The sequence below is a fragment of the Blastocystis hominis genome, assembly GCF_000151665.1.
Source record: "Blastocystis hominis, Singapore isolate B (sub-type 7) whole genome shotgun sequence assembly, scaffold_1".
Classification (NCBI taxonomy): Eukaryota; class Bigyra; order Opalinata; family Blastocystidae; genus Blastocystis; species Blastocystis hominis.
This window is the reverse complement of record NW_013171816.1, coordinates 113179-137915: the sequence shown is the minus strand read 5'-3', so window position 1 is coordinate 137915 and position 24737 is coordinate 113179. Positions and strand designations below refer to the sequence as shown.

At 48.2% G+C, this 24737-nt stretch overlaps 8 protein-coding genes; 2 read left to right on the top strand and 6 right to left on the bottom strand.

Annotated features, from left to right (window-relative positions):
• The first annotated feature begins 1 nt into the window (after window position 1).
• On the top strand, window positions 2-3076 carry GSBLH_T00000681001 (uncharacterized protein). XM_013038925.1 has 3 exons: window positions 2-51; window positions 82-159; window positions 190-3076. The coding sequence occupies exons 1-3, from the start codon at window positions 30-32 to the stop codon at window positions 2034-2036; spliced, it is 1947 nt and encodes a 648-aa protein (XP_012894379.1). The 5' UTR covers window positions 2-29; the 3' UTR covers window positions 2037-3076.
• A 116-nt stretch (window positions 3077-3192) lies between these two features.
• Window positions 3193-3581, bottom strand: GSBLH_T00000680001 (uncharacterized protein; the record flags this gene model as incomplete). XM_013038924.1 has 2 exons in its annotated part: window positions 3372-3581; window positions 3193-3336 (listed from the first exon to the last, which is right to left on the bottom strand). Exons 1-2 carry the CDS (start codon window positions 3540-3542, stop codon window positions 3193-3195), a joined length of 315 nt encoding a protein of 104 aa, XP_012894378.1. The 5' UTR covers window positions 3543-3581.
• A 1258-nt stretch (window positions 3582-4839) lies between these two features.
• Window positions 4840-5504, bottom strand: GSBLH_T00000679001 (uncharacterized protein; the record flags this gene model as incomplete). Its single annotated transcript, XM_013038923.1, has 2 exons — window positions 4840-5243; window positions 5276-5504. 2 exons carry the CDS (start codon window positions 5502-5504, stop codon window positions 4840-4842), a joined length of 633 nt encoding a protein of 210 aa, XP_012894377.1.
• A 1503-nt stretch (window positions 5505-7007) lies between these two features.
• Window positions 7008-7471, bottom strand: GSBLH_T00000678001 (uncharacterized protein). XM_013038922.1 has 3 exons: window positions 7381-7471; window positions 7211-7346; window positions 7008-7179 (listed from the first exon to the last, which is right to left on the bottom strand). The coding sequence occupies exons 1-3, from the start codon at window positions 7396-7398 to the stop codon at window positions 7049-7051; spliced, it is 285 nt and encodes a 94-aa protein (XP_012894376.1). The 5' UTR covers window positions 7399-7471; the 3' UTR covers window positions 7008-7048.
• Window positions 7472-7964: 493 nt separating this feature from the next.
• GSBLH_T00000677001 (uncharacterized protein) lies at window positions 7965-8976 on the top strand (the record flags this gene model as incomplete). XM_013038921.1 has 1 exon in its annotated part: window positions 7965-8976. One exon carries the CDS (start codon window positions 7965-7967, stop codon window positions 8937-8939), a length of 975 nt encoding a protein of 324 aa, XP_012894375.1. The 3' UTR covers window positions 8940-8976.
• Window positions 8977-9678: 702 nt separating this feature from the next.
• GSBLH_T00000676001 (uncharacterized protein) lies at window positions 9679-11725 on the bottom strand (the record flags this gene model as incomplete). Its single annotated transcript, XM_013038920.1, has 8 exons — window positions 9679-10819; window positions 10853-10953; window positions 10985-11070; window positions 11099-11251; window positions 11282-11357; window positions 11388-11513; window positions 11545-11588; window positions 11620-11725. 8 exons carry the CDS (start codon window positions 11723-11725, stop codon window positions 9679-9681), a joined length of 1833 nt encoding a protein of 610 aa, XP_012894374.1.
• A 4796-nt stretch (window positions 11726-16521) lies between these two features.
• Window positions 16522-17993, bottom strand: GSBLH_T00006975001 (uncharacterized protein; the record flags this gene model as incomplete). The annotated part of the gene is given in 8 exon segments (XM_013038919.1): window positions 16522-16550; window positions 16555-17098; window positions 17131-17248; window positions 17266-17363; window positions 17393-17573; window positions 17608-17714; window positions 17745-17850; window positions 17881-17993. Coding segments are annotated over 8 exon segments (1296 nt in total).
• A 2503-nt stretch (window positions 17994-20496) lies between these two features.
• On the bottom strand, window positions 20497-24225 carry GSBLH_T00000675001 (uncharacterized protein; the record flags this gene model as incomplete). The annotated part of the gene is made up of 7 exons (XM_013038918.1): window positions 20497-22083; window positions 22290-22706; window positions 22735-22818; window positions 22966-23625; window positions 23737-23830; window positions 23860-24090; window positions 24125-24225. The coding sequence occupies 7 exons, from the start codon at window positions 24223-24225 to the stop codon at window positions 20497-20499; spliced, it is 3174 nt and encodes a 1057-aa protein (XP_012894372.1).
• Between the last annotated feature and the right edge of the window lie 512 nt (window positions 24226-24737).

Sequence of the window (24737 nt, the reverse complement as noted above, 5' to 3'; positions counted from 1 at the left end):
AAAGTCGTTTTTGTAGTTTTAGAGTAGTCATGTTTACTATAAAGTCACTTTGTAATAGTGAATTACAACATTGAAACATAGTGGTCTTGCTTTACGTTCTTGTAGTATCTGGGTCAATTACGCTAAGTGGATCAGATCCAAAATCGCAATTGTTTGAAAGTAGGTCACGTTGTTTCGAATGGACTGTAGGTTCAAGGGATTTGAGCCAGAAATTAAATAATGAGCTTTCTTACTCAAATGCTATGGATCGTCGTTTGAAAACGAAAGAAAGTAGTACTCTGGATGAAGAAGGGCTAGAGTCCGATGGATTAGCAGAAAAGAAGAAGAAGAAGAAGAAAAAGGCGAGACGTAAGTCGACAGAGGAAGACGTAAAGGATGACGTTAATGACGAAAAACCGAAACTAAAAAAAGTCAAAAGTAAACGGAGTAAAAACTCCGATGCAGATTCAGAGGGTTTGAAAGAAGATGATGGTGAAACTGGTAATTCGGCCTCTACAAAGTCTTCAAAGAAGAAAAATCTGAGAAAAACGAAAACTAAAACTGATGCAACTAGCGAAGAAGTGAACAATACGAAAGAAACCGAGACTGTCTCACACCGTAAGAAAGTAAAGAAATTGAAGCCAAAGGAAGACGAAAAGACGAAGAAGGAAGAAGAAGAAGAAAAGGAGGAAGAAGAGAAAAAGAAGAAGATCGAGGAGGAGGAAGAAAAAGAAGAGAAGGAGAAGGAGAAAATGGAGAAGGAAAAGAAGGAGGATGAAGAAAAAGAAGAGGAAAAGGATGAGAAAGAAAAAGAAAAAGAGGACGACGATAAGGAAAAGGAAGATGATAACAAAGAGAAAAAGAAGAAGGAAGATGATGATGAAGATGATGACGACGATGACGACGATGACGACGATGACAAAGAAGAAGAAGAAGAAGAAGAAGAAGAAGAAGAAGAAGAAGAAGAAGAAGAAGAAGAAACCTCTTCGACCTCCCAGAAGAAAACCTCAAAGAAGAAGAAATCAAAGACGTCCGATTCGGAAAGCGACAAAAACTCCGTCGAATCCACCGATCGTCCTGTCGACGAGTTTCGTTCCGATGAATCCACAATCGCAACCCCCACAGAGCAGCCCAGCGCTTCCGCCACAACGCAATCCGAAGCGAACACCGCCGAACGAAGCGACAGCCCCGCTCTTCCCGACAGAGAATCCTCGAAAGCCACACAAACCGAACCCAAAACTCCCCAAACCGAATCCAAACTTTCACAAACCGACTCCAAACCCCACGAAGAGGATCGCAAACCGACTCCTCCTTCCACTCTTCGCTCCGAATCTTCTTCATCCGCATCTCAATCCCAATCCGCTTCTTCCGTCATTTCTGGCAAGATTTCACCGCGCCAGAAAGCTCCCCAAACTTCCCAATCCAACCCCATTTACTCCTTCCTGCCCCTCGAATTCTCCCTCGCCATCGAGGGCGATTACATCTCCGTCACGCCCGTCGTGAAAGACGGCGTTCGCATGAAGCTCGCCTGCGTCATCCTCCTCAACGGAGCCTCCTCGCCCAACATCGCGAGTCTCCAGCGCCGCATCAGCATCATGGGGCAGTGGGTCACGCACGATGCTCCGCAGCTCCGCCTCGCCACGGCCGACATCTCCACCGTGCGAGGAATCATCTGCATGGGTCGCGACGATCTCGTCTTCTACGGCCCCACCGAGCAGTCGATCGAAGCCACGCCGCCGGAGCTCCCGGAGATCCAGGCGCGGATTCTCGAGGCCACGCCGGTGAGCTTGGAGCTGTTTTTAACGGCCTCGATCGAGTGCAAAGTGTGGTGCATCGCGAAGGAGCCGGCGGCGGACGCGCCGTCGGTGGAGCAGGTGAAGGACGGAACGTTTCGCTATGTGCGGAACCGCGCGTCGCTGTTCTTCCAGGGACTCAAGTCCAACACGAAATACGATGTTTGGTGCCACGCTGAAACGCGAAAAGGCGTTTCGGCGAAGGAGTTAGTCCAGGTTCACGCGGAGACGGATCCTGGTATTGCGTTTGCTTCTTTGTTTTAACAAATAGTGGAGTTCAAAGTGGTGGTCGAGGACGTGTCTCGAACCCTGCTTTCGTTCACCCTCGAAAACAATCTTCATCAAGACGCGCAATGTTTGCTTCTCGACGCGGACTCCAATCAAGTCCGCACCACGCGCGTCTCCTATCAGCGGACCCAGCCGGTCCAATTCTCTGGCCTTCACTCCCATTCTCTGTATTATATCCGCTGCGAAGTCTCGCTCCGCGAAAAGGGACGCAACACGTTCACTGTTTTAGCCGAATCTGGACTCGTTCCGGTCACCACGCGCCGCAGTTTCTTCGCTACGCTTCTTCTCTCGCTCTTCACGCTGGCGTTCTTCACGCTGACCCTCGCAGGCGTTCTCTTCCTCATCAAAAAGCTCCAAAGCCGCAGACTGATCGGACTGTAGCGCCGCCAATCGCTTGCTACTGCGTAGACGATCCAGCGATGATTTGGAATCGCAGCGGCTTCTGGACCAAACTCGAAATGAATCAAACCAGCGAGAGTCCGTCCGAACGCTCTCGGAGGATAATTCGTGGCGATGCACGGCTTGTGATGGATTGGAGCGCGATTGAGGGATAGGTCAGTACCTGAATCGCGGGAATCACGCTGTTTGCAGCATGTGCAATACGGCGCGAAGCGGAACCGCGGGGGAATCGAAAGAGGAAGTGCGTCCTGTGGTTGTGAAACGCTCGAAGATCGGCGCTGGATTGAAATTGACGCGCGATGTGAGCGCAGATCGATGGGATGAGGAGTAGAAAAAGCAAATTCGGAGGTCGCTGACGTCACAGCCGTCGGTTCCAGAGAAAAAAGATGGAGTGGATCTGTTTTCGGAAGTGGGATTGGACATGAAAGTGGATATTTCGTCGCTGGCGACGCAGAGCCAAAGCACGGCGCCGACTTCGATTCGAGTGATCGCTTCTCCAGCGAATCCGAGCTCTCCGAACTTCAAACCGCAGTCAATGGGTCAGTTTTTAGTAGAAAAGAAGAAGGGAAAAGAAGAAGAAGAGAATAATGGATGGGATGACGATGATTTAGACATTTGATTTGTTTGTTGAAAATAAAAAAAAAGTAATCGAGTGAGAGATACCAACACAATTAGAATGAGGTTGATCCCAACCAGAAAAAAAGCGATGGATAAAAATGATTGACCCATTTGATTACAATTTGTTTGTTTGTTTGTTCAAGGAAACAATCGATTCAGAAATACACAACGTATACTTGAGGCTTTGCTGGTTAAGGTTAATAGAGAAGTGCTTGTGGGGGTTGACAGACAGATAGTAATGTAAAACGTTTTCAATTGCCTACACACCTCATTTCCTTCTCCTCCTTCCCCTACAGAAAGCAAACTAGTGTCGTTGCTCGAATTGATAAACGGGTTGGATTTCATCGACGACAGAAGATCCTGCACCGTGGCGCTTCGCTCATTCAACAGCAGCAACGAATCCAATAAAAGACTTTCAAAGCACGCCGTCGACGGCGCTCGCTGGTTCAGCAGGAGCCGATCCATCAAACTCCCCTTCGCATAGTCCCGATTGGAGGTCGCAGGCGTGACTAGACAGGGAGGAAACTCGATTGTTCCTCCTGAAGTGGGGTCGATGAATGAAATGCTTTGATCAGGGCGGGAGTAGCTAGAGAATAAGAGAGAAAAGAGGGTGAAAACCGATGAAGAAACACGCGGATGAGGTAGAACTCGTATTCTTTAACGAAGAGGCGTGTTTTTCTAAGAGATTATACGGGAAATGAAAATAGAACGATTCGAAAAGTTTGTATTGGCGAGGAATACAATTCCACTTGTTCGTTTTGTCCTTGATGAAGAGAGAAAGGCGCTGACTCGCAGTTTCCTGTGCTGATTCGATTAGATTCTACGTGGAATCGAAAAATCGGAGGTACAATGCAAATGTCAAAGCTAAATCGATCCAGGTAGTCGTTCATAAAATAACGTTCGTCCAATCTTGCACAGTCAAAAAGAAGCTCTTTGGATAGAGTATCACAATTCCCTTTCCAGTAATGAGTGCCATTTTCGATCAAATGTCTACATTGAGAAAGAATACTTTAAAGAAACTTGATAATCGGCTGATGAATCTGGCTGACCCCAAATAAACAATCAGGAAAACTGGGATAACAATTACAAAAGGAAAGCAGAAATTTATACAATTCTTTTAAAAGAAATTCACGTTCGTAGGTACCAAAGAGATAATATACAGTATATGGAAGTTTCAGAAGTAATGCATCGACGATCTGTGCAAAATAAAGGATCACCATGAACGCTCAATCGAAAAGGATATCAGGCAGCGAAGCTTTGTCTTTTGCAAAAATGTACTCAATACAACAGACTGAAAGATATCCATCCAGCTGAAGTGTGTGCGGAAGAACTGACTACATGTCACAACACGTGTCAACATGAAACAAAGCCACATTTCTGAATGCTCGGAAAAGTATTACGCATAACATAATTTTCATCCTCCAGAAACGAGGCGATTTTCTTCTGACTCATACAAAGGCCTTTTTGATAGATTTCCTGAATTATATCCTCATCGTTTAAACGACCTCCTAGAATGAAGAGTACAATACGGGCATTACTTTTGTAACGCGGACTAAATGGGATTGATATGAAATCCATAGGATATAGGTCATTTAATTTGAAACAATAATTCCAAAAATCTTTCCCCTTATTCTCTACCTTTTCTATTTGCTAAACAGCTTTTGAAAGGTGTGTATGATTGGAGTGCAACTTCGATTGCAGCGAACGAGAAGCGATAATGTGAAAACTTAAAGGTTGCCAACAAACAACGTATACACAATATTCAAGCTGTAGGACTAGGATACACATCAGAATCAACACCCAAACCGACTGGACCTGGAATGGGGGTCATATTGACATCAACTGGAGTCCAACTCCCATCCTTGTCATCACTCGTCCTTCGAAGAGAACAAGGATAAAGTATGTTATCAATGGAATCATCGAATATTTCCTGAAGAAGCTTTTCGTCTTCCTCGCTGTCTACAGTGAAGTCGGGATGGAGGAGCGTACTGTCCAAATCATTTTGTTCTGGAGAATTTTTATCTGAGTTGTCTTCTGTAGAGGATTCAAAATGGAGAAAGTGCTCGCGCCGTCTGGTCATTTCGTTCAGATAGATGCAGTTCAGGCAATTGTTCATATTCACAAGCGACTGCAGATGAATAACCGATATTTTGGAGAAGGAATTGTCTGCATTGTCAGATTCGCTCACCCACTCCTACCATCCAGAAAGAGTTGCTGGATACTCTTCCAGACTTTGTTTCGTACGAACAAGTAAATGCAGCTGGCTCCTTCGTCTGTGATCTGGTTTCTGCACAGGTACAACACTTTGACCTGTTGCAGACATCGCAAGTTCGATCCATTTCCCAGCTCTCGAATCCCCTCATTTCCGATGTGATTCTCGCTCAAATCCAATATTTCCAGGTTGGGGAGGAACTCAGCGCTCAGCATGCGATGAATGGCTTGAATTCCCTTGGATTTAATCGCGTTCTGGGAGAGGTCAAGGCGTCGAAGTGTCGAAGCGAAGCCATCCTGAATAGCAAAACTCAAATGACTCAGCTCCCGCTCGTTAAGGCCGCATTCTCTCAACTCCAGCTCATAGAGCGATGGCATGATGCTGTTTCGCAACAAAACAGCCAGCCCTGTCATTCCCTCGTTTCCCAATTTGATTCCTACGATGAATCGAGAAGAGACGAATCGGAATACCTGACAGGTCCAAACAGTGCAGATTGGGGAGCGAATGAAAGGAAAACACGTTCAGAATCGTCTGAATACCTCGCTTGTTCAGCGGATTGTCTAGAGGGAAAAGAGCGGAAACACGAGCAACATCCTAGTCGAAGCGTTTCTAGATTCCGAAAATAACACTGTTTTAGATGGGCATAAGCGTCCTTGATGCCTTGCGCTCCGATCCGATTCTTTGACAGATCGAGAAACCGAATTCTAGACACGACATCCACGAGTTGAAAGGTGCGAAAAAGACTGCAAAACCCCGAGTTTCCAATCCGATTTCCGGAGAGATCCAGGTCTTCGATTTCCTGCAGCTTGCTGTGGAAGCAGAGTTTTTCAAACTCTTTGCAGCCCTTTTCGCCAATGTTGCTGTTCGGAATTCGGAGGCTGTGAATGTTCAGAGAAGGGACGGCGTGCATCGCCTCGCAGAGCCGAAACCACACTTTCTCACCTAGCTCTGAAGACTTGTCTTTCACTCGTGCAATCCAGTGAAACGTGTGCAGGTGGTCCAAAAGATTGTTGGAAAAGAGGGAGCATAACTCATTAAATACTTCATTTGACCCTTGGCACTCTAGCATTCATCGACTCTTTTTCTCTCACCTCGGATAATAAGACTTTCGAGTCCCCACTCGCTGTTTCCTTGTTCTCTCCAGTACATCGTCACCTCCTTCAGATGGGTGAGGAGTCTGTGCAGTTCGTAGTGGGTAAGTTGGAAAATCTCCAATTCTCTTAGCGATTTGAGGAGTTGGAGGTTTGTGGAGGAATCATCCATGTAACAAGAAAACTGAACTCGTGTGAGCCTCTAGATATTTATAGTTCCAATGAATCAACCTCAAACGCTTCAATTTGAGGATCTCCTTGAAGCGAACGCAACATTACCACTGTCACAGGTTCTGCGGAATGTATTTGATTTACAAATTGATCCATTAAACAGAAGGTCGATTATTATATGTGAAAGGTTTATTCGCGAAGTAGTCAACTTCGTCGTTCTGGGATATTGCTAAATTCAATATTTTGCTTTAACTACTAGCAGAAAATGCGCATACATAGGTCAGAGCTCAAACAACAATCTTAATGATCTTCGCGAGATGTTTAGAAACTCGAATTTGCATCATTTTTGATTTGAAGTCACCAATCCATAGTAAAGCACATCGCAGAATCAACCATTTTCTTCAGCACATACATAATACGAAAGAAAAGCATTTGCAATACAATCCATGTTTGCTCTAACAAACAATCCATAATGCTGCTTTCGGTAACAAACCAATTTAGTTCTTGCGAGCAACAGCTTCGGTTCCCTCTCTGAATCCGTTCTTGAAACGGCGAGTCATAGTCTTCAGGTAGCTCATGCGACCGGTTCCCTGACCTCGGCGACGAGAACTCTTCAGAGCCCAGTTGTCTATCCTTCAAACTAGCCTAGGAATATGTACAGTGACGCATCTTAGCATCAGGATATCCGCAAGAACCGCAGCGGCTCTTCTGAATGTGGAAGGCACGACGACCGCATCTTCTGCAGATGGTGTGCGTCTTTGTGTGTCTCTTACCAAAAGAAGAAGTACCCTTAGTCTACAAACTCGTTACTTACGACATTCTTTAAAACGACAAAAAACACGCTCATAGATCATCTCCAAATATGGAGACTCATTTCAGCTTTGCTTATCGACTTACCATGATCTAATTAGGAAAACAGCAATACTCTAAATCGACCAGAAGGTTGTGGCGTACAGTGATTTGTATGATGATCAATACCACTGTACAGCTAGCTAGGATCGTGAAGGGGAAGCATTGTGGGTCTTTCACTAGTCTATTTCAATTTCTGTACATGTGAAATTTGGATTGGAAGAATATCACCCATTGTTCCATCCAAGTTCTCAGTTTTCCTTCAGCATCGCTCATTCCTATTCTCTATTCATGTCCATTCCTTGGGCAACATTTCCTATTTGATTTGTTTTCGCATTCCCGAATTTCAATTTAATTGGGCGAATTGGGTGGCGGTTTGATATGGGAAATTCCCCACCTCAATCCTGGACTCATTTCTGAAACCGCCCTTTCATTCCTTTTCAACAATTCTCACAATAGACTTTGATAACACTCGTTTGCAATGTAGGTTGTCTGCAAATGGTTTGATAACCCGATTCCCTATTGGAAATATTGGAATTTGTCGTATTAACCGATTTGTATAGAATGTCTGCTCAAATCAGTCTTCGTGGATGCCTTCAGGGCCATAACGGATGGGTGACCTCCATCGCTGCTTCTCCGGCTGATGCCAACACTCTGGTGTCTGCTTCTCGCGATCACACTTGCTTGGTGTGGAATCTCCAGGCGGGTGACATGATTGACGACCCCTCTCTGGTGATGTCTTGCGGAACCCCTGTGAAGTCGCTGCAGGGCCATTCTCACATCGTTGAGGAGGTGAGTCTGTCCGTGGACGGTCAGTACGCTCTGACGGCTTCTTGGGATGGAACGGTGCGTCTGTGGAACGTGAAGACGGGCAAGAGCGAGAAGACGCTGTCGGGTCACAAGAAGGACGTTCTGTCTGTGTGCTTCAGCCCTGACAACCGCCTGATCATGTCTTGCGGCCGCGACCGTACGATCAAGCTGTGGAACACCCTTGGCGAGTGCCAGTTCACTCTGGACAAGGAGAGCCACAACGACTGGGTGACGTGCGTGCGCTTCGTTCCGAACATGGAGGAGAAGCCTCGCATCGTGTCGTGCGGGTACGACAAGCTGGTGAAGGTGTGGAACCTGGAGACGATGAAGGTGGAGTACAACCTGATCGGCCACTCGCAGGTGGTGAACAAGGTGGTGGTCTCTCCGGACGGCGTGCTCTGCGCCTCGGCCGGCAAGGACGGCTGCGTGATCGTGTGGGACCTGGCCAACGGCGTGGAGAACTTCCGCCTGACGCTGGAGGACCCGGTGACGGACCTGGTGTTCTCGCCCGCGAACTACTGGATCGCGGTGGCCACCACGAACGAGATCGTGCTGTTCGATCTGGAGACCAAGGAGCGCGTCGCCAGCGTCAAGCCCGAGTTCCCGCCTCGCTCGGCCAAGGCTCTCGTGCCCTACTGCACCTCGCTCTGCTGGTCGCTCGACGGAGCCACGCTCTTTGCCGGATACACCGATAATGTGATCCGTGTCTGGGAGGTCAAGGCCATGTAAGCGCGGAGAGGAACGCATGGGACGAACGATCGAATGAGCTAATGAATGAATGAGTAAATGAATGAATGAATAAAAAAGAAAGATAGATAGAAAGAAAAAGAAGGGAGTTGTCAAAGTTGATATTTCTTTTGTTTGTGAGAATATACTTTATTTGGTCGACAGCCTCATCCCTACTGAATGAACTGGGAGCAAGGTATTGATGAGAGTAGGCGTGTGTAGCAACCGGTGGTGAGTTGTAGCTGTTAATGGTCTTTTGGAATTTATTTCCTTCTTCAATCATTGTCGCATAGTAGGACCCTCTCGCATCACAGTTATGCGTAGCAACCCTGGAAAGACTTTGTTTCGGACTTCTCCATCCCACAACTGCAACTCTATCCTATTCAGAAGCAGATTCTGACGAATCTCAATTACTATTTGGTAAACTACATTGTTTTGTGGGTCTTTGTTCTCTTACTGGAAATGTACTCAAGTTGGCATACTGTTAACTCTATAGAGTGACAGACCCTGTGGTCAGTGCAGTTTATCTGTTTTTATTTCTCATCAACTTGTAATACTTGTCAATCCGTTGGTAAGGTGTAGTTCTGCACTCGTATTCCGCAGAGTGCGCCACAATCAGGGAGTTGATGATCCTGTCGTCGTGTTTATTAGCTGCGCGGCGTTAAGTAGTGTTCATCTGTCCTTTCCATGTAGTCAGTGTGCTGTTTCTCATACTGTCCCGCAGACTCATCGTCGTTGTCTGCTACAACGCATCCGCCCTCTTTCTCGTGCTCTTCCACGCTTTCTTTCGGAAGCGATCCATCAAAAGCCGTCTTGCCTTCAAAAACTCCGTTTTCATCGCCAAAGAAGATCTGGCCGTAAAGAACCTTATGTCCTCCCTCGACTCCATGGAGGTGATTCGCAACTCGAGTTCTAGCCAGTCCGGCGTGAAGAACCGAGGCGAAAGTTTTACCGTTTGGACTGTTTTGTTTGAACAAACACAAAACTGAAGCGAGGCGCAGAGATTATCGAGCATGTCCGTGTTGACGCCTCTCTGCTTCAGCATCTCCACAAAATGAGCGGTGAGTTCCTCCGCGTCTTGATGGAACGAATGCGTCGCTGCCTGGATCTCGTCGAATCTACTCGTCACACCTCCATTCCGCCCTTCCAATCTCGCTTTTCGCTTCTCCATTTCGCTGCAATACACCTCGAACAGCTCGCACAGCGCCGATTCATTCACTCCCTTCTCTCCCGACGCTTCGCACGCCTGTCGATTCGCTCCGCTGCGCCCTTCGCTCTCCTCCGGAACCACTACGCGCGGATGAATCGCCGCCACGCCTTCGTCGATTCCGCGCGTGCGAAGACGCGGAGGACACGACTGCGGGTTCGACATGCGACGAGGCGCCGGCGCCGACGTGGCTTCCGCCAGAACGGAATGCGTGGCGTTCGCGGCGAGTTCGTCTAGAGAGGAGAGTTCCGCGGGGATACCTTGTTTTTTTGTGAAGAGATCGGACTCCGCTTGGACCTCGAAGGGCAAAAACGAGGAGCTGGAGTCTTTGAAAGCGTTCCATCGCTGAATGTACGCGTCATTCGACAGCGAAATGTCTGCGATTGAGAGGGCTACGGTCGACAAACGTACGCGTCGTGGAGTCCTGGTATCTCCACACGCTTTGCGACTCATACGCGCTCGATCGCGACGCTGAAACACCCATTTCCCTCCATCGATTCGCTCGCAATTCCTCCTGGATCGCGAGGGTGGTCTAGAAAACAGGGATTCCCGCGGTTCTACGAGCAGAGATTGGCGGTAGGGCAGCAGAATTCGCTGCTGTTCCTTGCGATCGGGGATGGAAATCGAATCGAATGAGCGATTGGAGGAGAGCGTGCGCGGATTCGGCAGTTGATATCTGTGCGTGGAAACGTGGAAACGTGGAAACTACGAGGAGAGAGAGGCGACAACCTCGCGTAAGTGTTGCAAATAAGCGGAATGTGTGTGTGTTTTGCTGTGATTCACGTAACATTTGATGAGGTGTTTCAAGTACTGGGCGTAACACTATTCCATCGAATTCTACAAGACGAGGGTTTTCTTTCATGTGGGAGTAAATCTGCTGCAAGGATTGTTTGAGACGGACCAGTTCCTGCGACGAGAGCGAGGCGTCTTGTTATAAATTATAACGAGAACGAACCCAAATCGCTTTCGCACGGCTGATTGAAGATGAAGGTGTCGATGGAGACGTCGGAGCGATCGGAGTACACCGAGATCGAGCAGTAGGGAACTTCTTGAGGCTGCAGATAGCAATGGAAGTCTTTGACACGGCTCATTTCCCAACAAAGGGTATCTGGGTGTGATTTATGAGAGGAAAAGTTACAAGATGGATGAGAATCCGTTTGTATCCAAAATAATTTGTCTTGATCCAGGAGGAGATCACCCATTCCGATTAGATTCTGGAGTCACGAATAATTTAAAAAGCGTACAGATCCGAAGAAAGCACGGAAACTACTAAATAAAACAGCGGAAGGGGATGGTTGAATTGTGGTGATGTATGCTTTCCACGAGTTTTGGTGATGATCTTTCTTCCCTCGGACCTCCTGCATTAGCGACTATGGATACTAAAAATCAAAAATAGAATACATCATCTGAGTCTGAAGAAGGAGCACACGCACCAGTTTGCAAATCTATTTCAAAAATTCGAATATTCTCCATTACTTCGATAAGTGGACACACTGATCTCTTGGGTAGAAGCCCGATCACCAGGAGTCCCGAAAACTTGTTTTAGTTCTTCGCCGGTTGCCAGCGAAGTCCGTCGGTTCATCACGAATCAGCGGTTTAGATAGAAAAACCGAGTAAGAATTCTTTTGAGAGTTACTGATGCGCGATTTTACTAGTATTGTGTGGCTTATAGTGGGTCAGAGAGTGGGAATGAACCTTGTAGTTCGTGAGTCTTGCGAGTACTTCCATCGTGTACCCGATTCAAGGAAGTCTAGAACAGGGGTATTTTTACCTTCCTGTTGGAGTTGGAACCGGAGTAAATGGGTCCGTACCCGCAATGTCCTACAATCTCTTGCTCGTACGCCGATTACCCGGATTCTTTTTATGGATAGGATGTTTCTTCATCAGCAACAATGATTCCAGACACGTTTTGTTCTGGATGTAAAGAAGGTTCTCGTTACGACAAGGAATCGTCATCATCGGCCGATCCCGTAGAATGTACCGATGATTTTTGTCAAAAAGGTGAGAATAGTGTTTTGGTCTGAGAGGAAGTGGATATCACAAATCTTTGTCCCACGCATCATTCCGATGATCAACAATGTTGTGATACGCATAGTTTCGGTTTGTGTTGGTGGGATAATTCGCTCCAGTATAATACGAAATATGAGTAGTTACTGTTATGGAAAATCCGAATGCAGAGCTTCTGGGGCGATTGTGGAAGATATGGTGACAATTGGAGATTATCGAGTGTTTTCTCATATCGTGGATGTTTTCGATGCGTCGTGGTCCTCTCTTCCGAGCACAATCAACGGCATCATCGGATTGGGTGAAGAGAGTTGCAACCCCACATGCCTCCATCCCTTCTATCATTCGATTTTGGAAAAGGAAATAGAAAACTGTCCGGCTTTTCCTCTTTTTTTCACCCTCAGACGAGGAAGAAAAAATGCAGCTTTCCGTCTGTTTTGGCAATTCCAAAGGGTTGCTAACACTCGGAAAAACCGCGGAAAATCTTCGCGTACGATGATTGGTCGCCTCATCAGCCAATAGAAATCCGATCCTGTTAAAGCTCACCAGCGCGCTCATGAGGTGGGTTACACGTTCGATTTGCAAGATTTGCGGCTTAACAACGAGAGTTACACAGGTCTCACAGCGGTTTTGTTGATGTTGATTTTTGAAGGGTAGTTAGGGCTAAACCGCGTTGTGCTGCTGGAGACCGTTTTTAAGGAGATTCGATTGCCGCAAGATTTGTTCGATAGCTACGTGGCCGAGATGAAAGCTTCATATGCTTCGCTTCCTGGTAGAATTCGCCGTTTCCGCTCTATTCCAGGCGTTTCAGACGGAAGCGTGTTCAAAGGAGAGGCCATTCAATCCATCGAAGGATTTCCCACGTTCGACGTTCAGCTTCCCGGCGTTTTGCTTCATCTGCCTCCGTCCCTTTATTTCCTTCGCTCCAGCTCCGCCGAGTCCGCATCATGGATCCTCCAGATCGTTCCCAACGAATTCGAGGTACCAATTCCCGCGGAACTCGCATTAGAATACGGTGCAGCTGGGACTGAGCGCGCTGCGCGGCTTCGTGACCGAATTCCAGTACGAATCGGTGTATTTCGCCGCGGTGGATCCCGCGTTCTGCGCTGGTAGAAACCGTGGAAACGTGGAACGTAGACGGGGAAACGGAGGCCGTGGGGAGCGTGGAATGGGCGCCGGAGCGAACGAAGTCGGGCGTGCTGAATCCGATTACGGTGATCTCTGTGATCGTGTGTCTGGTGGTGGTGGGACTGATGGTCGTGCTGTGCAGAAACCAGGCGAAGGAGAAGTAGGAGCGAGGGAAGGGGTGAAGGGGAGAAAAGTCCTGCCGGTGCAGAACGTGGAAATGATCAAGATTCCGCAGGGACCGCTGGTGCCCACGAAGGACGACCCGCATGGAACGATGAGCAGTGGGGGTTGGAACGGTGGGTGAGGCGTAGAACCATTGATTTAAGTGGAGAGAGGAAGTTTTTGGAGTGTTTGTTGGAAAGAGAGAAACCCATAATGAAAAGAATGGATGTATGGATGTGTTTGATGGGAGGAGGAAAGATCAATCGTTGCTGAGACAGACACATAACGTATAAATCTTTCGCCTTTTACTAAAGATTTCCGTGTGTATGTTTCTTAAAGGCACAATTTGATATTTATTTACCTAGTATTACTAGGTTTCTTTTAAATGAAAATTGTATGAATTGATATTGATATTGGTTTTTGATTTTGTTTTTGTATTGAATGAAGATATTGATAATTTGTGTATTATTATAATAATGATAATAATACTACTAGTGTAATAATGAGTTATAATTGTAAAGGTTTGTTATATATGAATGTAAATTGATTCGTTGTTAATATAATGAATTATAATAATGATAGTAGTAACCTACTAAGAATAGTTATGTGTTTTACCAAAGTATTCGAAACAATAGAATCCATACATTTCGAATAATGTGATATAAATATTAAGCTATTAAAGTGTATATTGATAGTGCTTTGAGTAGAAAGGTGGTTAGTAGTGTATGAAACAAACAAATAACAAAACCTGATTCTAAATTACAATGAGTACATGCATTCCAATGTTACAAAATCAATAGTTTCTCAGTCCCTCAGAAAAGTCCTCATAGACATGGTCTAGGACATCCGAAATAGTCTAATCCTCGAAACTATATAATTGGTGAGAGTACTTACCAGCAAAGCAAAGAACTAAACAAAAATGTGAGGTAATGGAAACAAGCGAGAATCACGGTTATTCAATGGAATTGGCGAAATAAAGAATCCCATTATAGCAGGCTCAATCGCTTATGAATTACGTCAGTATCTATTGGAATATGTGAAAATATCACTCTCACACAATATCGATCAATTTCTCATTGTCATTGAGGTGATCAGAATAATAACCTCTTCAAAATGTTCAAATAGGTTCTTTAGTGTAGATAATTACTATATTGCATAGTTATATAAACGAATTTGCTCTGGGTTTGAAGAAATGTGTGAACGCCAACTATGCTCAATAACCGTGATTCTCGCTTGTTTCCATTACCTCACATTTTTGTTTAGTTCTTTGCTTTGCTGGTAAGTACTCTCACCAATTATATAGTTTCGAGGATTAGACTATTTCGGATGTCCTAGACCATGTCTATGAGGACTTTTCTGAGGGACTGAGAAACTATTGATTTTGTAACATTGGAATGCATGTACTCATTGTAATTTAGAATCAGGTTTTGTTATTTGTTTGTTTCATACACTACTAACCACCTTTCTACTCAAAGCACTATCAATATACACTTTAATAGCTTAATATTTATATCACATTATTCGAAATGTATGGATTCTATTGTTTCGAATACTTTGGTAAAACACATAACTATTCTTAGTAGGTTACTACTATCATTATTATAATTCATTATATTAACAACGAATCAATTTACATTCATATATAACAAACCTTTACAATTATAACTCATTATTACACTAGTAGTATTATTATCATTATTATTATAGTATACAAATTATCAATATCTTCATTCAATACAAAAACAAAATCAAAAACCAATATCAATATCAATTCATACAATTTTCATTTAAAAGAAACCTAGTAATACTAGGTAAATAAATATCAAATTGTGCCTTTAAGAAACATACACACGGAAATCTTTAGTAAAAGGCGAAAGATTTATACGTTATGTGTCTGTCTCAGCAACGATTGATCTTTCCTCCTCCCATCAAACACATCCATACATCCATTCTTTTCATTATGGGTTTCTCTCTTTCTAACAAACACTCCATTTCCTTATGCCTTCTTGACGAAATATGGTATCAAATCCATAATTGCTTGCTTTGACGCATCCTTATCCTCTCCAAAAGCAACATCGACCAATTCCACAAATGGCTCGTCCGTATTATATTCCAGAAGCAAGCCGCGCGCTTCCTACCATTAACCCATTCGATTTTACCCACTTTCAACGAAGGCACAAAAGGAACCATTCCGTAATTCAGATTCATGACCAGTGAAGCCATCAACAAAAGCTCCTCTTCACCTGCAGTCTGCAACACGACCAATTCCAATTTTTGCTGAAGCTCGACTTTGTTTGCATGCAACATCTGCTTCAGCTGCTTCCCTATTCTCACACACGCAAAACATAGAAATACGATCAAAACTTTTGAACAGCGGACCTCCATAGTCCGTAACCTGCTTGAAATAATCGAAAAAGGTGAGTTCCTTCGCTTCCTCCATTTCTTCGTTTTCTTCAGCCGCGGCTTCTTCGTCCGCCTTCTTCTTCCCTTTCTCCTTTCCCTTACTACGCTTTCCCTTTCTCGACTCCTGCTCATCCGTCTTCTTCTTCACCACTTTTTCCTTCTTTTTTGAATTGGACAACGAACCAATCAGATTGCGCATATACTCTGCAACGTCTTTGGGAAGCTTCTCGGCAAGTTCGTTCAGCTCCTTCGTCGATTTTGATTGCAACTCAGTCGGCTCGATCACATCCGACTTACACTACACATCATGAGATCATCCCGCTCCAACAAGGATCTGCAAACAGTAAAGAACCAGCGCGACTCCCTCCATTTTCATCTTCTTTTCTCGCTCGACATAGCAGTTCTTCACTATCTCCGATTTCCCGGAGTCCATCATTTTCTGCACTGTTTCGTACTACGTTCGATCGAATGTTCGATTTCTACGTTGTGGAAGAACGAAACGATCGCGGCGAACGCTTCCTTCTGCTCCGCCTTGCGGTTCTGTCCCTCGCCTCGCATCATAGCGAGCTTCTGCTTGTTATAACAAGCTTCGTGAAGTGAAGAAAACCCACAACAAACAAAGAAAGGAATGACAAAGATATAAATTGCTCATAGATCGTTTTGTGAATCGCCTCCACTGCTTCATTGACGCACGTTTCCTCCATCGTATCCTACGTTTCACTGCAAATCCGTCGCATACGCTCGCTTCTCGCAGCTCTTCCTGCAGTTTCTCGATGGATGGAACGCAGGAGTCGAGCGTTTGGTTCTTCTGAAGCGCGTTGAGGACTGCGGACTCCATGCTTCGCAGATGATTCAACGCGAGCGTGTTGAGGAGATCCGTTCGAACGACGAAGTCGCCGAGAACCGTGTAGATCGTTGGCGAATTGACGGCGAACTCAAAGGCGAGTTTTGGGATCTGTTTCAAAACGAGAGAAACGTCTTTGGGGGTGAAAGAAGGCGGAAACACGGTGGAAAGCTCGATGAATCCGTCCTCGTTGACGAACTCGGTGATCGTGGAGTGAAACTCCTCGACCAAATCGTCGCCGACCCAAATAGAATCGAGTTCGATGAGCGAATGAGAATATCCTTGTTTTTGGAAATACGCCGAAGGCGAATCGATCTGGTTGTGATGAATCCGTTCCATTCCGACTCGGTTTTGGTGCAGCTGCTGCTTCGAAATGTACTGGTTCGTGCGGAGGAAGCTCAGCAGCGCGTCGGTCTAGCCAATCAATCGCGTTTTTCCATCGAAACCTTCTGGCTCTCGAATTTGTGGGGGATGAACGACCCCGTTTTGATGCTTCCTCGCACGTCTCCGCGCTTCAAAAGCTGCTCGATCGATTCCTGGAGGAACGTTTTCTCCAATGAGTATCTACGTTGTAGTTCCACGTTTCCACGAACAGCTCGCTGAGCTCCGAAAGCAGGCAGGGACGGTCGATGGCCGCGCAGAGACCGCGGATGCGGGCTTGGTTTCGACGAATGAAACTCTGCGATAAGGCAGTGGAAAAGGGGAAACCGTGGTAAAGAGATCTCCGTTTTTGAATTGGATGTCGGGGCTACGCTCGCAGATGAGAGGAATCACGGAGGACTGGAGGAAATTCACCGGGACGTTGAAGCGAGTGGCCAAAAGACCGACTTTCATGATGCCATGGAATTGAATCTGGGAAATGCTACGCGTGACCAGATTGTCGGTGTAGCTAAGCAGGTTATTTAGATGCAGAGGTAAAATACCGATCGCTGATAATCTCTTGATTGCGTAAGTTCATGACTCCGCAGTTACGACTGCACAACTCCTTCACCGACTTCTCAATGTACGTAATATCAACGTTAATCGCATCCTGTAAATGAAAACTTTTATTTACACATACTTCTAATTCCTGGTAAGTCACTCGACCATCATGAGCATCGATTTCTTCCAATATCTCGGTTTCTAATTCACTCCAAGTGAGGTATTCACGAATTCCAGATCGAGTACTACCATCGACACAAAAATAAACATCCTACTTCAAAAGATCGATGAGTCCTTTCTTTGTAATCTTTTCCACGATTTCTACAACATTCCGTTCAGACAGCTTGTGAGTCACGTCAGCCTCTTGAGCATCCTGTAGTTCTTTCATTAACAATTCCTATTTCTCAAACATAGAGCACTACTAATACAATTTCAGATTCCATTTTTATGATAATAACTGCTTTGTGTTGTTGTTTGTCATGAATCATATCATTATACTATCTCTTCTGAACTTTTCTTTCGAGGCCTGCTGGTCTAGTGGTATGATTCTCGCTTAGGGTGCGAGAGGTCACGGGTTCGATTCCCGTGTAGGCCCTTTTTCGTTCTTTTTTCGACCTGTGGGATCCCTCAGTTTCCATGTTCGGAGAGTAAAAAACAAAACTCGATTATTTCCAGCAATGTCGAAAATATCGAGCACAGAAAGGAAATTTATTATTGATGGAATCAAGCAAAACATTCGAAATGACGCAAGAAGGAATAATCAATATAGGTAGATTGTTTTGGTGATCTGTTAATTTTCCAGACTGATTGAGATGGAACCCAACATATTACAACAGTGTCATGGCTCATCACGAGTTCGCTTCAAGGAAGGCGGCACAGATGTCATTACTTCTGTGAAAGCAGAGGTAAAAAACTTAAGCGATGCGTCAGATCCCTATGAACCTGTGGTTACAACAGTGGCGTTTGCTGCTCCTACATCAGTTGCTTATCACTCGCGAATTATGGAGACTCGTGGTGACTTACTCGCTGAAAACGTGAAAAAGTGAGTATGAAGCGACCGCCCTCATTTCTTTAGGATTTTGTTGAGCCACGGGGCTCTCGACATAGAGGATCTCAAAATTATTCCAAATCTATTCCACTGGACACTCTACGTCGATGTCATTGTTCTGACCGATAGTGGTAACGTTTTCGACATAATCATGCTCTCCATACTGATAGCGCTGCGCACCGCGCGAATTCCGATCACAACCCCCATAAAGAACGCGGACCAGGAAGAGAAGGACTTCACAATCGATGACGATCCGACGCATTTCCGTCGCATCAACTGCCAGTCGATCCCGATCGGCATTTCGCTGTTCGTGGTGGGCGATACGCTGCTCGTGGATGCGACGCAGGAAGAAGAAGACTGTGTGGACAGCTGGGTGTTGTTCTGCGTGAATCGAAGGAAAGAGATCGTGAATATAACGAGTTTGTTTGGGAAAATGGACTCGCAAATCCTGCTGGGATCGCTGCAAGTCGTGAGCATGTGCAGCGATTTCCTCTTCGAATTGATCGATTCGGTGATCGATGTGGCGATTGGGACTCGGTCTGATTTGTAGAAAGCGGACGTGAAGTGGACGTCGAGCCAGCTGCCCTCCGATCGGGGTCTCTTTGTTTGTGTTGTTTGTTCTCAAACATGGCAATCTGAAACCTTTTCGCTCTCTGTGCGCTCCTCGTCTTCCACATCCACCACCCACCCATCGAACTCCTCCATCTTCACTTGCGGCTTCTCCACCGTCGATTCGATCTGCCACATTTCTTCTTCGCTTTCTTCGCTTTCTTCTTCGTCCTTTCCACTTTCCTTTTCCTCTTCGGAGTCGGTGGAGCTATCCGAGCCCATCGTTTCTTCCTCGCTCTCCTCTTCGCTCTCCTCCATCTCCGCGCTTTCCTCTTCGCTCTCCGTTTCCTCCTCTCCCCTCCGCTTCGTCTTCTCTCTCTCCTCCTCCTCCTCTCTCTCCATTCGCTCCACCCATTCCTCCGTCAGTCGATACAGCCCGGGCGCTTCTTCCTCCCTCGCTCGCCCGCTCTCCCTAAACACGATCCGCGCGCGCTTCCCGAGCTCCTCCACGCTCACCAGCTCCACCAGCCCGGGCAGCTCCGCCAGATCTCCGTACCGCGCCGTGCTCCGATGCGCTCTTCTTCGGCCCTGCGCGGGATCCAGCGCGTCGGGGATCACCAGCGAGAGGTCCAGATCGCTCCGGCCGCGCAGCTCGCGCTCCGCCAGCCGCCGCTTGCCCTCGCGCCTCGCCGCTTCTTCCCGCGCCTCGCGCTCGCGGTGCTTCTGCGTCAGCTCGCGCTGGTGATTCACTGCTCGTTAGCCCGCCCAATCGACGCTACCCTCGCTCACCAAGGCCTCCTTCATCCCCTGCAGCTTGCTGCGAAGCATTTCGATCTTGTCCCGCGGAATCCGAACCCCCGTCAGCAGCGTTTCCCCCTTCTCCGAGCCAGGAACCGCGGGAGCATCGGCCTTCTTCGCAGAATCGACCCCCGGTTTCTCTGTTTCTCCAATAGGCTTCTCCGATTTCACACTCGGTTTCTCCACCTCCATGGATTTCTCGGTTTCTCCATTCGGTTTCTCCGGTTCTCCATTCGGTTTCTCGGTTTCTCCATTTTGGTTCTCCACCTCCATCGCCTTCTCGGATTTCTCGGATTTCTCGGTTTCTCCATTCGGTTTCCCCGTTTCTCCATCCGGTTTCCCCGTTTCCCCGGTGGGGACGGGCTCGGTGAGTGCGACCTGGACCAATCGGAGTGTTTTTCCGCGGGGGACGCAGTCCTTGAGAAATCCCCAGAGCACAACGAACTGCCCGGAGATGAGATGAATGGTCTGGGAGGCCTTGCCGACCTCGCAGTGGCTACGGCGGCAGTTCTCTCCGTGAACGCAGACGCGCTGGGAGCGCTGCCACTGGTGCGTCCAGAGCGATTTGCCGTCGCTGGTCTCGGAGTATTTGTCTTTGACGTCTTGGTACTGCCAGACGTTGGGCGCGGCGCCGGTGGCGGGGCGGATGACGTGGAGAGGCGTGTCGCGCTTCCATTGGGAGGGCGGAAGGGAGTCGTGGTAGGCGTAGATGACGAGCTTGCGGATGTTTCCGACGAAGAATCGACTGGGTGAAGAGGGAGCGAAGCAAAGTACCCGTTTTTGTTGAGCTTGCGCAGCTCGTCGTAGGACACGCCGCGCGTGACGATGATTTTATAATACAGGCTCTGCACGCCGGTGACGGGGTCCTCGTAGATGACCTCGGGAGGACACGCGAGCTTGACGGATTTGCCGGTGATGATGTTGAGGCCCTGGTCCAGCACCTCGGTCTTCTGGATGCGATACGTTTCCTTCGCGAGGATCTACGATGCACCGCGCTCCGCATTCCCACCTCCATTAGGAACTGAACCAGCTGCTGCTGCTTGAAAATCTCCAGGCCGAGCATGCGATTGAACAGCATCGCGCTCGACTCCTTCTCGTCCTGGATCCCCACGCTCCGCAGCCATTTCCCCATCAACTGCAGCCGCTCTTCCCCATTCGCCGCCGCATACTCCGCGTACTCCGCCTTCTCCGTCTTCCCCAATTCCACTTTCACGCCATAATCGTCCGGCAGATACTCCGCGTCCTCCGGATCCAGCACCGCATTCAAGAAGATCCGCACCGCTTTTCGCCCGTACTGCGAGTCCAGATCGAACTGCGAGAAATCCAGCGCGCCCGTCGCGTTCCGCGACCCCTGCGTCAGCGCGCCCAGCGCACGCAGCCGCGCGGAGATCGTGCTGGTGAACCGAATCTCGCCGCCAATCGCAGACAGAAGGAAGACGTAGTCGGGAGACACGCTCTGATTGCTTCGGTGCGACCGTCCGCACTGCTGAATCACTTTATCTGCGGACCAGGGCAGCTCTAAAATGATGTGGATGCGCTTCCGCTGGTTCGCCACGCGGCGGTCGCTTTGCAGGGAAATGCCCGCGCTCGCAGCCTCGCTGATGATCGCAATGAGCTTCTCGCCGCTCTGGAAGGACTGCTTCTCGCGCATGTTGATCCCTTCTCCGCTTCCACGTTTAATTCCGCGGGACTGGCAGTAAAAATAGGAGTCGTTTAGACGAAGATCGGAATCGGAAAGCGGCTGCGAAGGATTCGAAGCTTCCTTTTCGCTTCGGAAATACGCAGTGGAAGAGTCGGGAATGCCGGGATGATGGCGAAGCACGCGGTACATGCGGCCTGTCATTTCTGCGACCTTGGATTCGCCGCCTAACTGATCGATGAGCTCGTCGAGCGGATTGCAGGGCAGCTGGATCGCCTTCACTTCCTTGAGGATCTCGGATTTCATTGAGTCGAGCTGCGATTGGATGGAGAGCAGTTGCAGGAGAAGACGGTTCCGAGCCTCCGCGGTTTTTTCCGCTTCGGTTTTGGAGTCTTTTTTGGTTTTGGAGGCATCTTCGACTCTATCTTCCCCGATTTCCATTTCCTTCATTTCGTTTTCAACCACGACTTCTTCATCATCATCATCGTCGTCATCATCATCATCGTCATCATCCTCTTCATTGTCCTCTTCGACCACCGACGAATCCGAAGGCAGCGTCGGACTGCCCTTTCGATCTTCGCTGTCCTCGCTGCTCGACGACAAATAATGCTGAATCCGACTAACGCTCATCCCTCCTCTCCAATTCCCACGCGATATTCCGCTGCGCGATCCGGAAATTCGCACGCGACGAATCTGCCCTTGATCTCCTTCCATCCACGCCTACGTTCCACCACTAGTCCTCCTTCTCCTTCTCTTTCTCTTTCTTTATTGTCTACGTCGTTGTCTTCGTCGTCTTCTCCCAGACTCGCCGCGAAGCTTCGCAGATAGTCGGGGATTTGGATGCTCGGAAACGCGTTCTCCATCAACTGCAGCAAGATTTCCCGCGGGGACGAAATGAAACCGTCGACCAGCATCAACGACTCGCCCGACTCGTCCGTTTCGCCGGCCTGGCTTCGCTGGCGCGCCATCATCTGCCGAATGTGGGCCTCTCCGGTGCTTTGGAGGCCGATCACGACGCAGTTGTTTTCCTCCAGGGCTTTCTTTGCGATTTCGACGCAGTAGGGAATCTGGGGATGAGTAGAGAAACAGAGAAACCACTTTGGAGCTCATGATCATGTGCTTGAAGAATCGCTGCACGCTGGAGAAGTAATATCGCCAGACCAGCGATAGCGGAACGTGCTACGCGTTAGGAATCCGGTCATAACGCACGTCTTCTTCGTTCTCGTAGGCGTCGTCGTCCACGTCCCCGTCCGATTTCTTCGTTCCCCGCGTGAATTTGGCGTACGGCTCGACCAGCTACGACTCAGACCTTCCAGACGCTCCCACTTTCATGGCCTTCTGGAAGGCATCGAAAATCACTCTCCACAGCTGCACGCTTTTCAAGTACATTTCGCTCATTTCCTTCTCCATCCCCGCCTCCTTCACCAAAAACTGACACCCCGTAAACGACAATTGGCGACTCAAAAACGCTCCCTTCGCCTTGATATCGCAACACAGCATCTCCAAGAACGACAAGCCTCCATTGCTCAGCTTCCCCGCCAGATCCTCGAAGCTTTTATAGCTCGTTCCCGGTCCCCACAGTCCCAATCGCTGCATATACCCCAGTTCCTTCTCGTCGCTTCCGCCCGTCGCGCTGCTGTACACAACGCGCGCGTTCGGCAGGCGGCTCTGCAGATCGTTCACCGTCTGCGCGGTCTTGCTCATCGTGATTTTCTTCTTGGAGGACGTCGAGGAGGAGGAGGAGAGCGACGAGGAATTGGCGCTGCCCGTCGATTTGGTGCTGGTCTTCGCGTTGTGGCACTCGTCGAGAACCAGCACGCCGTCGAACGATTTCTCGTTGCACCAGCGAAGCAGCTGTCGAAGGCGCGAGCTAGCTCGCATCCCACACGCACAGCCTACTTGCTGATCGAGTTCGCACTGCCTGATCGCTTCGAAATGAGCGTGCTGTACGTTAAAAACAACACGCCCTCGGTGAATCGGCGGTTTCTACCCTCGAGAAAACTCCCTTTGCGTACGTCTTCGGATCGATCACGGTACCGTACGGAGAATCGCGCAGATTCATCAGCTATCCAATCACCTTCCTCGCGTGCTCCCTACGGGGATCTCCGAAAAGCCGATGTCGTCGAGATCCCGTCTGCAGTCATACACCAAATCGCCGCTTTCGCTGATCCAAATCGCTTGTTTCCTCCCTCTGCCCTCCAATCCATTCGCCGTTCCTACGCCATCCAGTTCTCCGCGATGATTCCAGCGAGCTGCCGTCCCTTTCCAACGCCGGCGCCGTCGCCCAGCAGGAAGCCGTAGCGGTAGCCTTGCGGGCTGAATAGCTGGTGGCGCTGCGAGGCGTAAATGACCGTTTCCAGCTGAAGACTCGATAACAGGCCCTCGTCGATCACGCGCTGCGGGAGATGGAGGTCGTAAAACACGTCGGGCGGCGACACAGCGGCGAGAGCTCTGCGGGTGAGTGGTGGAGAAAGAGAGAAAGAACGATGTTTCGACGACAGGATCGGGATGCATGACTCCGATTGTGACTTTCTTGGGGACGTAAACGCGGAAAATATCGTGGTTGTAGGACTCGGCGAAGTCCATTTCTCCCGCTTCTACGCCTCAACGGCTCGCAGAGAACTCACCTCCCAGCGCGTCCACCGCCAAATCCACGCTTCCGAATGGTTTGGAGAGGCTTCCGTCCGCTTCGGATTCGGGAAACGGGGAAACCGACTTCTGTGCAGCGAGTGTCGTCGATGCGGAGGCTAAAGTAGAAGAAGAAGAAGAAGAAGAGGGAGCTGAATTGACGAGCGAGATGTAAATAGGATGGATGTTCTGAAGGCGCGAAACGATGGTTTCGCAGGAGGTTTTGAGGACGACGCACTGCTTAATCATGAGATTGGCTTGCTGGAAATTGCTCGCCCTGCCCTCCTTCATAGCTTCGTCGATTCGTTGGATGTATGAGTTGAGTGAATTCAGCACGGTGCTGACTAAATTCAATGCGGAGTTCACACACGCAGGATTCATCTGCGTTAGCTGCAAATTGACCATCGAAATCGCGTTCATCAACATGGGGCGACTACTCGCCATGAAGATGTACCACGAGAAGCAATTGT